The sequence below is a fragment of the Babylonia areolata genome, chromosome 35 (genome assembly GCF_041734735.1).
Source record: "Babylonia areolata isolate BAREFJ2019XMU chromosome 35, ASM4173473v1, whole genome shotgun sequence".
Taxonomy (NCBI): Eukaryota; Metazoa; Mollusca; class Gastropoda; order Neogastropoda; family Buccinidae; genus Babylonia; species Babylonia areolata.
In genome coordinates this window covers 17,143,433-17,160,815 of record NC_134910.1, presented here as the reverse complement: position 1 = coordinate 17,160,815, position 17,383 = coordinate 17,143,433, and the positions used below count along the sequence as shown (strand labels likewise).

At 41.5% G+C, this 17,383-nt stretch overlaps 1 protein-coding gene across 1 annotated transcript in view; it reads right to left on the bottom strand.

The window, feature by feature from the left end:
• Nucleotides 1-5,265: 5,265 nt before the first annotated feature.
• LOC143278093 (hydroxysteroid 11-beta-dehydrogenase 1-like protein) overlaps nt 5,266-17,383 on the bottom strand; it is a 54,546-nt gene continuing 42,428 nt past the window's right edge. Inside the window, exons 5-8 of the mRNA XM_076583127.1 lie at nt 17,116-17,214; nt 9,670-9,886; nt 6,259-6,399; nt 5,266-5,632 (exon numbers count right to left, since the gene is read on the bottom strand). Of these exons, the coding sequence (XP_076439242.1) occupies nt 5,394-5,632; nt 6,259-6,399; nt 9,670-9,886; nt 17,116-17,214 (696 nt within the window). The 3' untranslated portion in view covers nt 5,266-5,393. The remainder of the gene's footprint in view (nt 5,633-6,258; nt 6,400-9,669; nt 9,887-17,115; nt 17,215-17,383) is intronic.

Here is a 17,383-nt window from a genome sequence, read left to right as displayed (position 1 = left end):
TTTCATATTGCTAAATGCTTCGTCAATCAATGTTACAACAGTCAAAGAATGATTTTCTTTTCACCGACCAGCTGGAGAACATGACACACACACGGCGTTTGCAGAAATGTCTGTATCAAACCATCTTCTGTTTGAATTAATCACAAGGTTCCTGTTCTAAATCTAGCAAAAGTTGTCATGGTGACAGCTATATTTCATTTTATTGCTATATTTTGTTTCATTGTTATATTTCCCAGGTTGAAACATGTCCATGAGTAAGCAGTCCATTGTTCACTTTTTTTTTTTTTTTTTTTGCTACCCCATCATCTGCTCCGTTTCAGTGGCATTACTCTCACGCCGCTAATTTAGATTCCCCCATACACGGCCACACCCGGGTTCGTCCGTCGCAGTTCTAGCGTCGGCAGTCCACAGGGAACCATCGATGTTAGGTCTCCAGGAGGCCACACACCAGAGGAGACCCTGCACTGCTGCTGAGTCACTTCGTTGATGTTCAGTGGTGCCTGTTCTGTTTTAACGTACTTAGGACACCACCTACTAAGCCCCCTACTAACGACAATAATGGCTTAGTCGCTGAGCCAGACTGAGTGAGCGTCCCTCCCAGAGTGGAGACCGCCACCACGTCCCTCAAACAACAGCCCCCCATGAATCTGCCGACACTGACGAGACTCAACCCAAGCACGGAAGTGGAGGGGTATCGAAACTGAGGTCACCATGAGAGCAGGGCATGAAAGGCCACATACTTTGAAACTATTTTGTTTATATTGATGACGATGAAGGAGGAGGAGGATGACGATGATAATGACGATGTTGCTATGGAGGTCCATTTTGATTTGGGACTGCGTGACAAGGCTGTACTCTACGCTTCCTGTCATAATGATATCCCGGCGTTAACCAGGCCCGAGAGATACAGACACTTGCAGTGTTGGTCAGGTAATTAGAGCAACACACCCAAAGACGCATCCTTGAAGTGGATAACACTCGACTGTGTGGTCCCAGTCTCCCCATTTAAGCCCACAGCACACTCAACTCTGGGTAGGAGCCGGCCACAGGCCAAAAAACCCACCTCCGCTGGGATTCGAACCCGTGTCCTCCCAGCCGTCAGTCCGCGACGCTAACCACTTCGCCACGGCGGCTGGTTCACTTTTAATTTTCTGCTGTATGTACATGCCAGTGGTGTTGAAAGCAATCAAGTGGACGAAGTGCAGATTGTCATCACCAACCTCAACAGTAACCCGAGCCGCACCGAACCCTTTTCTTTCACAGCTTTGGAGTTTGGGGAAAAAACAACAACAACAAAAAACCAAAATACACAACAAAAACAAACAAACAAAAAAGAAAAAAAAAGAAGCAAAAACCCCCCAAAAACACCACCACCACCACCAACAACAAAAAATCAAACAAAAAGCAACAACCCCAAGCTTGTAAAAAATCTGGAAAAAAACCCAAACAAAACACAAATGCTCAAAAGTATATCACAGTATGTTTTATTGAAGATAAATGAGTGGGTAATATACTTATATTTTAATTGTTAGTAGAATAAGATTACTCATAAGCATGGTTAGTTAACCGAAATATTTAGAACAAAACCCCACAAATTTTATGGGTGGAAATGGTATGGAAATATTTGCAAATGTACTGGACACAACAGCCTTGTGCAATTATGTTGTTTCCCTTCACTTTCATGCTGTTCCACACACACACACACACACACTCACACACACGCTATCAAACACACAAGGACACACACACACACACAAGGCCACACACACACACACACACACACACACACACACACACACACACACACACACACACACACACACACGAGACTAGCAAGCTGATCTTACTAAAGCTAGAATTTCAGCCAAGGCTGTCAAAATTTGTTCACGAATGTTTCTTTTGGTTTAAACATTTTTTTTAAAATATCAAACAAGGTGCAATACAGCGTTCAATTAAGAAGACTTGAGCAACAACAAGCATGAGCTTATATCGTGCTCGTTCATATGTAACAAGCAATACACAAACGCCAATGGCGAAAATACACACATTATTTGACAATGAAAAGAAGGTTGAAGTGCAAGACAAAACTAAACAAGAAAAACAACAAAAACATCAAAAAACAAAAACAAAACAAAAACAAACTACTATTACCGCAACTACCACTGACAACAACAACAATGATAATATTAATGATAATACTAATACTAACATAGTAGCAACAATAATAACACACTGGAAAGTGAACATCACCTAAGGAGTAATGTAATGGGGGGGAGAGAGAGAGAGAGAGAGAGAGAGAGAGAGAGAGAGAGATTACATGACAGAGTGAAACCGGGGCCATTCGTCAAAATAAATGTTCAATATAACTGCAGAGAATATTTCATTGTGAATCTTTTAAGACTTGAATCTTTTTGATTGTCCAATAAAGTCTTGTACAGTCAAGAATATGTATTCATTCTCAAGGGAACTAATAACTCGGTCACCTCGTAATAAAGTATTTAAGTTTGTACTATTTGCAGGGAGAGTAGCAATTGTGTTCTCTCTTATATTGTTGTAATTTGGGCAGTGTAAAAGCTATTTGCAGGGAGAGTAGCAATTGTGTTCTCTCTTATATTGTTGTAATTTGGGCAGTGTAAAAGAAAGTGTTCAACTGTCTCTGCAGGATATCCACAAGAACAATTTGTATCCAGTCGAAGATGACGATCAAACAAATCTTGGTTAAGATTACTCATATTTAAGCGGTCTACAATGAAGAATTTGTTCTTCTCTGTTACCAATGTAATAATGTGGGGGGACGGCTGTGTCACTAGAGGAAAGGTATCTTTTTAACAGGCTTAAAGAATCACTACATTTTATGTTATCAGGGACACTGTTCCATAGTTTGGTTGTAGATGGAATAAATGAATCGGAATATAAGTTGGTTTTACAATGTGGCACAGCTCTCTCAAGTGGTCTTCGTCTGTGGTAAGGATTATGAGCTGAAACTAGAGGGGGTGTGAGGTCAGACAAGTAGTTTGGACAGTTACCGTGCACCATTTTGTGATATTGTATTAGTTTGTGTCTTTGTCTACGTTCCTTTAAAGAACATAAACCTGACTCTTCATGCAATTTTGTATGACTTGTACCTTTTACTGCTCCTACTATAATTCTTATGGCTCCTAAATGAAGTGATTCTAACATGTTTGACTGAGCATCACTGCAATTATCCCACAGAATATCTGCGTAATCAAAATGAGGTAAAATAAATGATTTATACATGGTCTCTAATGCTTTTCTGTTTAATTTATATTTCTAATATTTCAAGCAAGAAATTAACATTCTTACCTTATTGGCAATACTGTTAATATGTTCCCCCCATTTACAATCATCTTGTAAAATGACGCCAAGGTGTTTATGCGTACTGACATTTTGAAGGATGTTCTCATTGAATACCAAGGGTAAGGCTTGTTGATTAACACGGATTATATTTAGCAGGTCTGTTTTTCCTTCATTGAATGTTTCTTTTCATAACGTGTTTGTTTTATTGTGTCTTATAAACCTTAAAGTTTTATGACCCAAAAATATTCTAGTCTATTCTGTTCTGTTCTTTCACACACACCACACACACACACCACACTACACACACACACACACCACACCACACCACACCACACACACACACCACACCACACCACACCACACCACACTCACAAACACACACACAGAGATAATTCAATAATACGGATTGAAGCCTTCAGGTGGGGCTTTAATTGTAAATGAAATACCGAAATAAAGGCTTCGATCTAAAATACTGGGTTTGTTTCCACGCCCACTTCCAAAATGACCCAGTCCACATCCTGTCGTTGCAAAAGGCGGGATGCAATTTTAATCACAGTAATTGGAATCGCTCAGGTTGATCAACAACATTACTTTCCTTTTCTGGCACGAAACGAAGTTTCGGTAGTCACGTGACCGGTACAATTGATTATGCGATGAGCTCTGTGCCGTGACTAAAGCACAGTCAGGAGGAAGAGGCTGGTGACCCAGTCACACTGTCCCATTCATCTTGTCTAGCCAAAACTTCCTTTGTCTGTTTACGTACGCGTGTTATAGGAAGTAATCGAATATTCTATCCTATACATATTCCACACGTTGTAATAAAGAATGGACACCTGCCTGATTCTCCACAGCACGTTTCATTTGAGGAGTGCAGGACACATACAGAAACTGCCTGAATGCTAGAGTATGCACATTTTCCTTCAGTTTGACAAACAAAAGTTACAAACGTTTGCAGATGTCAAAACTGCAGATTCAGAACATGACCAGTGTCCTGTACATCGCTGTTGTCACAGGGCAGTTTGCAGCACACCTGTCAATCACGTCTGTAGCTGGGGCTGTTCGGTCAGTTTGCATCAGGAAAACGAAAACATCACCAGACTAGCTGACAAACCGGGTGTAACATCCTGAAACGACACACCTGAACAGACATACCTTGAACAGACACATCTAAATAGACACAACTGAACAGACATACCTTGAACAGACACACCTGAACAGACATACCTTTAACAGACACACCTGAATAGACACACCTTAACAGACATACCTTGAACAGACACACCTGAACAGACACACCTGAAGAGACACACCTCATCAGACGAATATCACTCATATCGTCTAATATCACTGATAGTGAAAAGACGCTAAATTAAAGAACGAACGAACGAACCTGATCAGACGCACCTGAAGAGACACACCTGAACAGTTACACCCTGGGCATGAGGGTGTCAGACAATCCCCAACCTTGCAAAGTTACCTATCCTGGCAAATTGTGCGTCATCAGGAACGCTGCCAATCTGCCCTCACAACAGTTGTAGCCTGTGCCAGAGAAACCACCTGTCCAAGGACAGGTGTGTGTGTCCCAGGACAGGTGTGTGTGTCCCAGGACAGGTGTGTGTGTGTGTCCCAGGACAGCGGTGTGTATCCCAGGACAGGTGTGTGTCCCAGGACAGCTGTGTGTGTCCCAGGACAGGTGTGTGTCCCAGGACAGGTGGCTGTGTCCCAGGACAGGTGTGTGTCCCGGGACAGGTGTGTGCGTCCCAGGTCAGGTGTGTGTCCCGGGACAGGTGTGTGTCCCGGGACAGGTGTGTGTGTCCCAGGACAGGTAGCTTTGTTTCCCAGGACAGGTGTGTTTGTCCCAGGACAGGTTTGTGTCCTAGGACAGGTGTGTGTGTCCCAGGACAGGTGGCTATGTGTCCCAGGACAGGTGTGTGTGTCCCAGGAAAGGTGGCTATGTGTCCCAGGACAGGTGTGTGTGTCCCAGGACAGGTGGCTATGTGTCCCAGGACAGGTGTGTGTGTCCCAGGAAAGGTGGCGGTGTGTCCAAGGACTCCAGCAGTGGTGAAGAAGGCAGGCTAAATGTCCGTGAACTGAGCGTTGAAGTACCGCAGCAGAATGTCCACGAGCTCCGGGCACCAGTCCCTCAGCAGGCAGAGGGGCTTGGTGACCAGGTAGGGCACGAACACCTCCCTCTGACGTAATGCCCCCCCTCGGATCACCGCCAGGGCCACGTCCGCGGGGTCAGCTGGGGTCAGAGTATCCAATAGATTTTTGTTGCCAAAGGTCTGCAGATTGTGTAGTGCGTTTTGGGTTCCTGGGGAGACATCATCATCATCATCATCTCCATCATCATCTTCATCAACATCATCATTATCATCTTCATCAACATCATCATCATCAACGACATCATCATGATCACCCTTCTGTGTTCATTATTACCATAGTCGTCGTCATCAAGCCGTTGTCAGAGATGTTCACCTGATCACTGACAGGACAGAGACAGACACTTGTGATGAAGGGGTGGGGGAGGGGGATGGGGTACAAGGGAGGAAAAGGTATGAAAAAAGTATGAGAGGGACAAGGTTCAGACAAACAGTCCACACTCACTCCTGCACCTCCCTACCCTCCCCCACCCCCTTTTTACCACCACCTTCCACCCTCCTTTCTTTCTGTCACCACCACTTCCCCCCTCCCCACCCAATAACCCCCACACCCCCTGCCCTGAAGACAGACTTGCAAGAGTGCAGGGCAGATGTGACTCTCACCACCCCCTCCCCCCTTCCCACCCAGTACCTTCTACCCCCACACCTTCCTGTTACCACCATACCCCCTCCTTTCTGTCACCTCCCCCCTCCCATGCCACGACCCCTGACCCCCTCTCCCTCTCTCCCGTCCCCCCACCCCGTGCCGTGAAGGCAGGACAGCAGACAAGGAACTGACCGACCAGACCGATGGTGCAGAGAGTGATGGAGAAGGGCGGAGTGTTCTCCATCAGCAGCTCGTTCCGCAGGGAGGAGAAGAAGCCGAACAGAGCAAACTTGGTGGCCGAGTACGCTGCCACGAAGGGGATGCCCACCTTTCCTGTGCACACACACACATACACACACAGAGTCATGAGCGCCATCAGCTCTGTCTCTGCCCATTCCAGCGGTGTGTGCGGGCAGTGACACATGCATGTGTGACGGGACATTGAAACTGAAATTCTTTCCTTTCACTTCCCCCCCTCCCCACAAAAACCCACAACATCCGTATCCACCCTCTGTGTGTTTGTCACCGTGTATGTCCCTCTTCCCTCACCCCTCCATCCCTCTCTGCATGTCTGTTCTTCTGTCAGTAACTGCACCCCTTCAGATCACTGCGAAAAGCAGTTTTGGTCAAAACATGGTCTCTCCCTCTATCTCCTTCTGTCTCCCTCTGTCTCTCTATTTCTCCCTGTGCAGACCTGCCAGTGCCTGAACCCCCTTCGTCTGTATACGCACGCAGAAATTCAAATACGCACGTACAAGATCCTGTTATCCGTGTCGGCGTTCGGTTGGTTATTGAAACAAGAACATAGCATGCACACTCCCGAAATGGAGTATGGCTGTCTATATGGCGGGGTAATCAAACAAAATCATCATATACGTAAATGTAACGCGCGCGCACACACACACACACGTGTGTGCGTGTGTGTATGTGTGTGTGGTCAGTTTAGTTCAACGTCTTTTCACTGTTTAGTGATATTAAACGGCGAAAAAAAATGTATGGGAGATGTGTGTGTGTGTGTGTGTGTGTGTGTGTGTGTGTGTGTGTGTGTGTGAGAGAGTTCATGTGCGATCATAACCCTGCTGAGTCAGTGATTGATGCATTATGTGTGTGTGAACAGCATATAAGGTGTTTACATCATTGCGTGTGTGCATGCGTGCACGCACGTGTGTTTGTGTGTGTGTGTGTGTGTGTGTGTGTGTGTGTGTGTGTGTGCGCGCGCATTCGTACACTGGTGTCAGTGTGCGTGCATTAAAAATAAATCTTCTTAATTTTTACTCATTCTATTTTTCAATTTAATTCTTTTTGAACGTTTGTAGCCAAGCTCTCAGCTCAGCCTACAGATGCTGCTTCACGTGCGGGCTGTATGGCAGACGCCTTTTTCGCAACTAACACGCCAGCCTTTCAATGACTCAGGCATAATGTGTCATGCCATTCCAGATTGTAAAAGCAAAGCCCCTTTTAAACAACTGCTCCTAAACATCTATCAGAAGTTTCTGTATCGTTCACTGCATATTTTATTTGTTGTGCTTACACACACACTTTCATCAGTTAGAAACATACTTGTTTTCAGTTTAATCGTTTGTCAGTCTAAATATTTCAACTGACGCTCAGCTTATATCATTTTGTCCTTCTCATCACACAACCACTCCCCTAACTAGCGTTGCTGTACGCCATTGCGTGAGCAGAAACTTGTGTTTGTGGCACAGCGTATTTAATTAATATCTCTTGTCGGATCAGTAAACTGCAAGTATTATATACTGGCAGAATCGTTACAATTCCATCTTTAAATCTGTTCCATTTGTGTTTGCCTACATTAAACTGATTTAACGCAGTTTGTAATTTTCCATGATGAGCTCACTAAAATTGACCTTTTCAGGTGACTTGAATTAAGATTATAAATTCATCTTAAATAATCAACACTTCATTTTATACTCATTAGAAAGTAGGTGTTGAGCTCTTTCTTTTGCGACCTATCCGACGTAAATCGGTTCAGGGATCATTGAGAAATCTATCACTAAACACCTTGTAACAAACACAATTATAATCAGATTTAGCCTGATTGGGGACGTTTTGTTTCACAGCCATGCAAGCGCCTTTGCAGTTCACTTAACTTGCATAAATAGACAGAGTGGGTGATCACTGGTCCCTTTCCACCTGGCCAGTCATCAACTAGAGCCTGCTCTCTCTCTCTCTCTCTTGCTGTGTCACAAGCAGTGTGTGTTGCATCCCCAACGGATAGTGCCTCACTACGTATCACTGTAAGTACTCCTTTTGGAATGTGTTGATGATCTGTAAATTGTCCAACACATTGCTTGTGTTCATATGAATATGTTGATATTGCCTTAGTTTGGTTTACTTGGTCCGGTTATTGTTTTGACATGTAGTCACAGCTCGTAGCAGTATTTCATTTAATTCTTAACGTCACAGTCAATGACGTCTCTGGACACTGATAGTGTGTTTGAGAATGTTCTAGTGAATGATGCATTCTTTCTCATTTGCTGTCACTGATGAAGGTTTGGTTACTTATCCAGCTTCCGTGGCAGAGATTTAAATGTTGAGCACATGCTGTACTTAACTGTTAATGTTTGGCACTAACTGGATAAATTGTGTAGGTTCATTCACCACTTAATGGTTAAGCTATGATGGTTCTTCCAATCTTTGTGTTGTGCACTGTCTATCTGGTCTCTCAGTTTGCCAGTATTCTGTCAAAGCCACTTATTCTATTGTTTATTATTCATGTATTATTTCACATGCTGATATTAGTTGTACTGCTACAGTGTGCTCAGTATGTGTGTAGTATTCTGTTGTGGTAATTACAAGATAGTGTTGGATTAATATCAGTTATTGGTTGAAACCATCTGATATGTATCACAGGTTGTTAATTGTAATCTAGCAATTATGATCTCTGGTATACGGCTTACTCCAGTATAGTGCTACATAATAACTGATTCATTTGAGTCACTTTAACAAAGTATGAGCTTTACTTAAATCTATACTGTCAGTATATTTTCACTAAATTAGCTTAGCTTTAATCACTTTAACTGTATAAATATATTAGAAATGCCATTTGATGTTAGTGTTTGGTCTTCACACATATGCATTATCTTATATTGTTGCTTATCCCAAACCAAGTGGTAGTCTTTCCATGTAATATGTATACATGTGCTTTACTATTCACTTGTGCTGACATGTTGTGCTTAATGACATTTGACTGTGTCTTACAGTGTACTGTTTTCTCCTTCTAGAAAAACCCTTTTGTGACTGGCCGTCTATATGTCTCTGGGCCTGCACGTGAAGATTTTCTCTCCTTTAATTCAGTAAATTATCAGTAATTCTTTTGTACCGTCCCCTTACATACCACTCGGGTACACGATCACATATTCATCAATGTATCTGTATTTTTTAACCATCCATTAAATCAATGTTTTACACAAACCTATTTTATTTCATTTTAGGGTTGGTGCAGTCACTTGCGTTGGCCAAACTCCACAGCAAACTGTAAAACAAGACTAGATCACTGGAGCAGCAGCAAACCCACACCCACACTTTTTCCTCCCATCATCCTTCTCCAGACCCCCTCCCCTCCTCCCCCTCCCCCCTCACCCGCCAGTGAAGCCATGACGATGAGGGAGCCAGAGGCCGACTGCTGGAGCCAGGGGGAGGCGGTGGAGGCAAGGTGGATGTAGGACCTGAGGTTGACGTCCAGCTGGGAGCAGAGGAGGTCAAGGTCGTGGCTGGAGCCGTTCCAGGCGGCCAGGGGGTGGGTCAGGATGTGGTTCAGCACCACCACGTCCAGTCCGCCCAGCTGCTGCACCGACTCCTTCAGGGGGGGTTGGGGGGGGGGAGGAGGGGGGAGGAGGGGGGGTGTAGGTGGGGGCCGGGGGGAGGGGTGGGGCAGAAAGTTTGGTATATACTTCTAATGGGTGTGGTGTAGTAGTATTAGTAGTAGTGGAAGGAGGGGGAGGAGAAGAAGCAGCAATACTAGTTGTCGACATATCTTTGATAGCAGTAATGACAGTAGAGGTTGTAATGCAAACAGCAATGCCATTAATAGTTATGGTAAGTAGTTCATTACAGCTGCAGCAGCAGTAGTAGTAGTTGTAGTATTCACACACATGCTCTCTCTCTCTTTCACGATATAAAGCAATATTTAAAGCTTAGTATTAATAACTATCTAAGATATATAACGACAATATCCAGGTTGGGTGTATCCGATTTGGCTGCAATTAGACTACAGTTTACTCATTCCAAGTACTACTACTACTACTAATAATGGATACTTATATAGCACACTATGCTGAAATCTGCTCTAGGTGCTTTACAAAAACGCTTTGTTAACATAAAACATTACATCTATGTTACATACACACACCAAAATGTGACTACACACACACACACACACACACACACACACACACACACTGCATACATACATTTTAACATACATGTGTATCTAACAGCTACCCTAACACATACGCACACATAGGCAGGCACAAACTTACATAAACGCACGCACATACAATACACATTCATATACATGCATGTAGTTATGTACACATACATATGTATACACACATAGTCAAGCACAGCTAACGCAAAGGAAGTGGACCTGCCACAATTGAACTTACTGCTGAGGGAAAAGGTGAGTTTTGAGACTAAATTTAAAAGATGCGAGGGTATCAGAATGACGGAGGTTATCAGGGAGCTTGTTCCACGTCTTTGGCGATTGAAAAGAAAACGATCTGTGTCCATATGTCTTACTTCTGACGTGAGGTATCCTGAGAAGTCGAGTATCAGAGGAAGGATGGAGCTGGCGAGACGGGGTATAGATATGGAGGAGTTCAGAAAGATACTTGGGGCCAGATCCGTTGACTGCAGAAAAGGTCAGAGTGGATAGCTTATAGTCTATTCGATCAGAAACAGGCAACCAGTGGAGAGACTGGAGGAGAGGAGAAACATGGTCAAACTTAGAAGCTCTGCAAATGAGTCTGGCAGCGTTATTCTGAATTCGTCGGAGTCTGTCTAACAGATATTTTGGAAGGCCGGCCAAAAGAGAGTTGCAGTAATCCAATCTTGAGAGAACCAGAGACTGAAGACTGAAGACTGAAGATGTTTTATTCATAAAGGCCATAGCCCCTTAGAAGGGGGATAAACATGAAAGTCGCGTACAAATACACAGAACGTTCAAGATGTTACGAAGGCACTTCGACGTTTAAACGCTTTACACAGATAAAGAGTGAATTGTTTAACAAGACTTTCGTTTGTAGATGACATTAACAAGACGAGTTTGAATAAACAAGGTTGTCTGAAATATTTTTCTGGAATTAATTGTTCTCTGATATCTCTCAATTCTGCACAATCTAGCACAAAATGGACTTCATCTTCCTTTGACTTTTTGCATAACGGACAAATAGTATCAGAAATGTTAGACTGTCTGTAACGATATCGATGGACAAACAATTCAGAAACGCCAAATCTAAATTTGGTCATTACATGCTTCAGATGCCTGTCAACATTCATAGACATATAAGTTGGAAAACTATGTTGGTTATTGATAAGTCGATAAATCTCAAATCTGTCACTGCCTTGGATATGTGAATTCCAGTTTTGCCATCTGCTGTCAATCATTCTTTCACGAAACACACGAATAAAAGCTTTAGTATCCCCAACCCCTTGGCTAAGCCACACAAAACCAAATCCATTTTCACATAGCTTCACCCTAATATTCGAAACCCAATTTTTCTTGCATCTGCTATCCACTTCTAATAACATTCTGTATGCCTTATGTGGTAGTCTATGAGTATCCATCTGTGTCAACTTTAACCAATAATGAATGCATTTAGTAGCAGACTGTAAAGATATCGGGTATCTGTTTGTTTCTCCATAGATAAAATCATTAGGTGTTTGTGGGGACACTCCAAGAAAATTTTTCAGAGCATACAAATGAACTTTATCACAGTGCATAGCAGCAGCGTCAAGACCCCATAATTCTGCACCATATTGTATCATAGGTTGAATTTGAGAATCAAATATTTTCAAGAAGATTCAGTGACTGGTTATTCAACAACCATAACTTCTTCATGACACCTATCAATACACTTTTAGCTCTGCTTGTCAGGTTTTTACAGGCAAAAGTAAAACTTAAACGTGTTGAAAAATACAAACCTAAATATTTATATACATTTACAACAGGCATTATCAATCCATTATATGTCCATCTTTCCCTTACGGAAAGATATCCACCCTTTATAAACACTATTATATTGCTTTTATCCATATTAACATTTAGTTGAAGAGAAGCAGCGGCACGTTGCAGACTGCTTAGCTGATTTTGTAACCCTATTATTGTTTCCGACATTAATACAACATCATCTGCTAGGAGAAGAATAAAAATTTCCATAAAATCACCAGTAAATGTGGCACCGTGTCTTCCAGAATTGACAACTTCTACTGTTAACTCGTTTATGAATAGCGAAAATAAAACTGGGCTGCAAATATCTCCTTGTTTAACACCAGACGTACAGCTAATACATTCAGTCAAAGCAGCACCGCAACGCACCCTTGCCTTCACGCAGTCATACATACTCATAATACATCTATACAGTTTTCCACGGATACCATTTTTAAACAAGATAGGCCAAAGAAAGCATCTATTAATGGAGTCAAACGCTTTTACAAAATCAATAAAAGCCACGTACAATTTGCGATTTAAACAAAACTGTTTTTGTATGAAAGCCATCAACGTAAACATGTGGTCTATAGTAGAATAATTTCGCTTGAACCCAGCTTGAAATTCTCCTGTAATATTATTTTCCTCCACCCATTCCTGTAGTCTCCTGTTAATAATTGCACTATATAATTTACTACACACATTGCATAAGGATATAGCTCTATAATTATTAGGGTTGTTTACGTCACCTTTCTTATACAATGGAAGAATAACTGACTCTGTCCAACATTCCGGATAAATCCCCTTATCAAATAAATAGTTGAAAAACTTAACCAGAAAGTCTGTTACTGAATTACATTTGCATGCATTTGTCAATAGTTCCCCTATAATCCCGTCAGGCCCAGCAGCTTTTCGTTTCTTCAATTTCCTTAAAGCAAACAAAATTTCCTCAACTGAAATAGGACGATTCAAATTATCATCATCAGCGTTACTGAGATCAACATCGTCAATATCAGATTGAACATGGTCTTGAAATGAATCATTATCAGTATCTCTATATTTCTCAAGTAGCTGTTTAAAATGTTGAAACCATGTATCCATACTGATATTATTCACAGGTTGTCTTTTCTTCTTTGAAATTTTGCGTACTGAGTCCCAAAATATTTTCTGATTATTTACAGACTGAAGTAATTCAGATAATAAGGAATCATTAAATTGTTTCTTTTTTCTCTTCAGCATTTGTTTATATTCTCGTCTGGTTTTACGATATAATTCACGATCAGGAACGGACAAAGTGCGGCGAAATTTCTTTAACAAATTGCGAACCTTTCTTTTACTGTCATGGCATTCCTTATCATACCAGTCCTCATTCTTAACACTATTACTAAAACGTACCTGCTTCTTCATACACTCACCTGCACTCTTTATACAATCATTGAATACAATAAGTGCATCATTAAAATCAACCTCTATCAAATTCATAGCGATATCTATTTGAGTTTTAATTTCATCACAGCACATTGTGTTACTAAACAGAACAGCATATTCTTCATCCCACACAAACTTCTCAATTGTATAACTGCAATTATTTTTTTGTGCACTATACTTATTATCATTTGTGAAGTTAACATACAGTTCTAATGGCATATGATCTGATTCAATTCTGTCTGATATGTTCAGTTTACACTTTCCAAAGATTTCAGAAAATAACTCACATGACATTAAGAAGTAGTCATTCACACTGCTACCGTTGTCAGAGACGTACGTGTAGCGACCCTGAAGGTCGCCCTCACACATGCCATTCAAAATACACAATTCTAAAACAGTGCACATATTGAGCAACAGTTTACCATGATTATTAAGTTCGGTATCTTCAGAATGTCTGCTTGCCCACAAAGGTCCGCTCAAATAATGGTCATTGATATCAATCGATTTATCTTCACAATCACACGAAATAATTGAGGTTCTACTATTTAGGTCACCACAAAGCATCACGTACACATCATTGTCATGAATGGAAAGCAAACAATCACATACGAAGTCTTCCAGTAAATTAATCCCATTTCCAATATCAAAATGTAAATAGAAAGGCGATCCCTCAGGTGGAACATAACCACATATGTACATAATGTGTTTAGAAGTACCAAACACAGATTTATCAATTAACAGTGCACAGAAAAGATGGGACTCCACGTTGACTGATTTAACATGGGAACACAAATCATTCTTTACAAGGCGGATAACTCCACCAGAACGTCTTCCATGTGTCGAAAGTTTTATGGCGGGTTTACAGAAGACTGTGTGTCCATCAAATACAGGAGACTGAAAATCTTCTACGAATGTTTCAACCAAAGAAATAAAATCAAAAGAACTAACATAAGAAACGAAGTCTTTGTCATGTATTTTTGTGAACAAACCATTTATATTCCAGTGCACAAAAGAATAGGAATACAGTTTATCCGATGAATCAACATTTTTGGACACGTTATCATCAACAGGCAAGGATAAACAACACATGTTTTCTTTACACACACCATCACGTGCAATATTCTCATTCCCAACTGACACAGAGACCACCGCGTTTTCATCACAACACACTGAGAGAACCAGAGAGCATACAAGTGTCTTGGTTGCATCGGTTGAGAGATAGTAGCGGATAGAGCTGATTCTACGCAGTTCCAAATCGGCAACTTTACAGATACTCGAAATGTGCTGTTGGAAGGAACGAGACTGGTCTAGGATTACACCAAGACTGCGAACAGAAGGAGAAAGTAAAACAGGTGTGCTATTGATCAGAATAGAGTCAGGAAAGGAAGGATGTTGACGAAACTTCTTTGGACAGGTTATCAATTCAGTCTTATCATAATTTAGTTGCAGCTTGTTGAGAGTCATCCAGTCCTTTAGGCCAGCAATGCAGTCCTGTGTTTGAGTCACCAGTGCTTCAAATTCAGCTATGGAAGCCGACTGATAAATACCAATATCCATGTGCCTAACTAAGTCTTCTGGTGTCATCCACTAGACAGTATGACGTGCGTAATCTATCATGTTTATTACATTAAGCATTTAAACTTAGAGAAATTGTAAACTCATAGTATGTCATGAACTATCGTTTCTCATTTCTAGTACTATTTTGTTAAAATTTAATTTTGTTTTTGAATATTTTGTAATGGTATTTGTTCACTTACCCCTTCATGATGGGCCATGGCCTGATGAATAACCAATCGCATTCATTCTCTCTGTCTCTGTCTGTCTGTCTGTCACACACACACACACACACACACACACACACACACACACACACACACACACACACACACGCATGATTACATACACGCAGTCAAGTCGTCTGACCTAGTGGAAGTAACACGCGTCACATTTGGTTATTTCTCTGGAACAGTTATTTCCCCTATATTGATATGTGGCACTTCATTCTTCAGAGTTGAATTCCACATGCATTTAGACCAAAATGGCAGACTGCAGCAGAAAACAGTTCCAGCTGGATCTGGTCGAGGAGGTGTACGATACCTCAATGGTTAAAACGTCTGCCAGAAAAGGTGACACAGTCCTGAAGTGGCGACTACCCAGAAGACGTGGGTTCGAACCTGCTGAGGACCAGGGAAAAAAAAGGAAAGAAAAAAAAAAAAAAAGACGGCAATACAAGGGCATCCAGGAGTCATGACCTGGATGCGGCCCGACCCCCTTAGAGTGTAAGGAGTTAAGGACCGAAACACTTGACTGTGGGGGGCTTCATCTCTGAAGACCCTGTACTGTCCAGCTCTCCCTACAGTTTCTTATCACTGTCACATATTGGTTTTTTCTCTGGAACACTTATTTCCCCTATATTGACACGTGACACTTCATTCTTCAGTGTTTAAATCCACTTGCAGCTGAGGTTTGCATTTCGACAAAAAACAAAAAGAAAAAAGAAAAAAAAGATTAACATTATATACATGAGTGGACGGTCGAGTAGATAGACATACAGACAGACAGATATATAGATAGACAGACAGACAGATAGATAAACATTGTATCATGAGTGGCAGGTCGACTCAGTCTGTATTGGTTTTGTAAAAAAAAATTTCTTTGGTTCCATTTCTTTCAGTTTTTTGACAGGGTTTGGCTGAATTGTTTCCAATCATTGCCTATTTTTCATGGTTTTAGACTGATTGGTTGAGAGAACAATCATACTACTTTTTATGTTGACGTTAGATATATGAAACTGTGTTGTTGCCCCCATGTCAAAAGACCTTTCTTGGCAATGACAATGAATATTTCAGGCCTCAAGTGTCAAATGTCAATTCTCTCTCTCTCTCTCTCTCTCTCTCTCTCTCTCTCTTACGTCAAACTGGTTTCGGTATTGTGTGGCTACAACAAGGGGATGTTAAATTGTCCCTAAATATTTTGTCAAACAACGTCTGGTCGACAAATTTATACAGGAATGGTCCGGAGCTATCTGAGACATAGAAACATTCACATTATCGATCATTTGAGGTTGTCTTTCAAAGAGAAAAAATACATAATGAATGCTGGTATTTACTGCTTTAGAGTTGCTCTCTCTCAGATCAGACTTGGTGTACTTCCTCTCAATAACTTGATAATATTCATCGTTATAGCAATTCGAACCAGAAAAGATGCTGCCCCGTTTGTATACCAAAAAAAAAAAAAAAAAAAAAAAAAAAATGCATTTTCTGTTTGAATGCCCAGTGCGTGCTTATCTAAGAATGAAATTTATATCTATCAATATAGGTAAACTTCCTATATACCTATCTATCTACATACCTATCTATCTATATACGCACACACACAGCAGATAAACGGATAAACAAAAGAGCAAACGAAGACACACACACACACACACACACACACACTTTGTTATTTACCTGAATGACGGTATCCGCAGAAGACATGTTCGCCATGTCCGCCACCACGTATTCATACACCGCTCCCTGAGGTCCCAGCTCTCTGCACCGCTCTACCACCTGACACATACACACACTAAAATAGTCCCTCACATTTCTTGGTAAAACATGATCGTCTTTAACATTTCAGGCCAGAAGATAAAAACCTCTAAAATTTCAGGCTTGAAATCAACGGCCTGTAACGTTAAGAAAATAACATCTTTTGTGCCTGAAGGTAACTGCCTGTAAC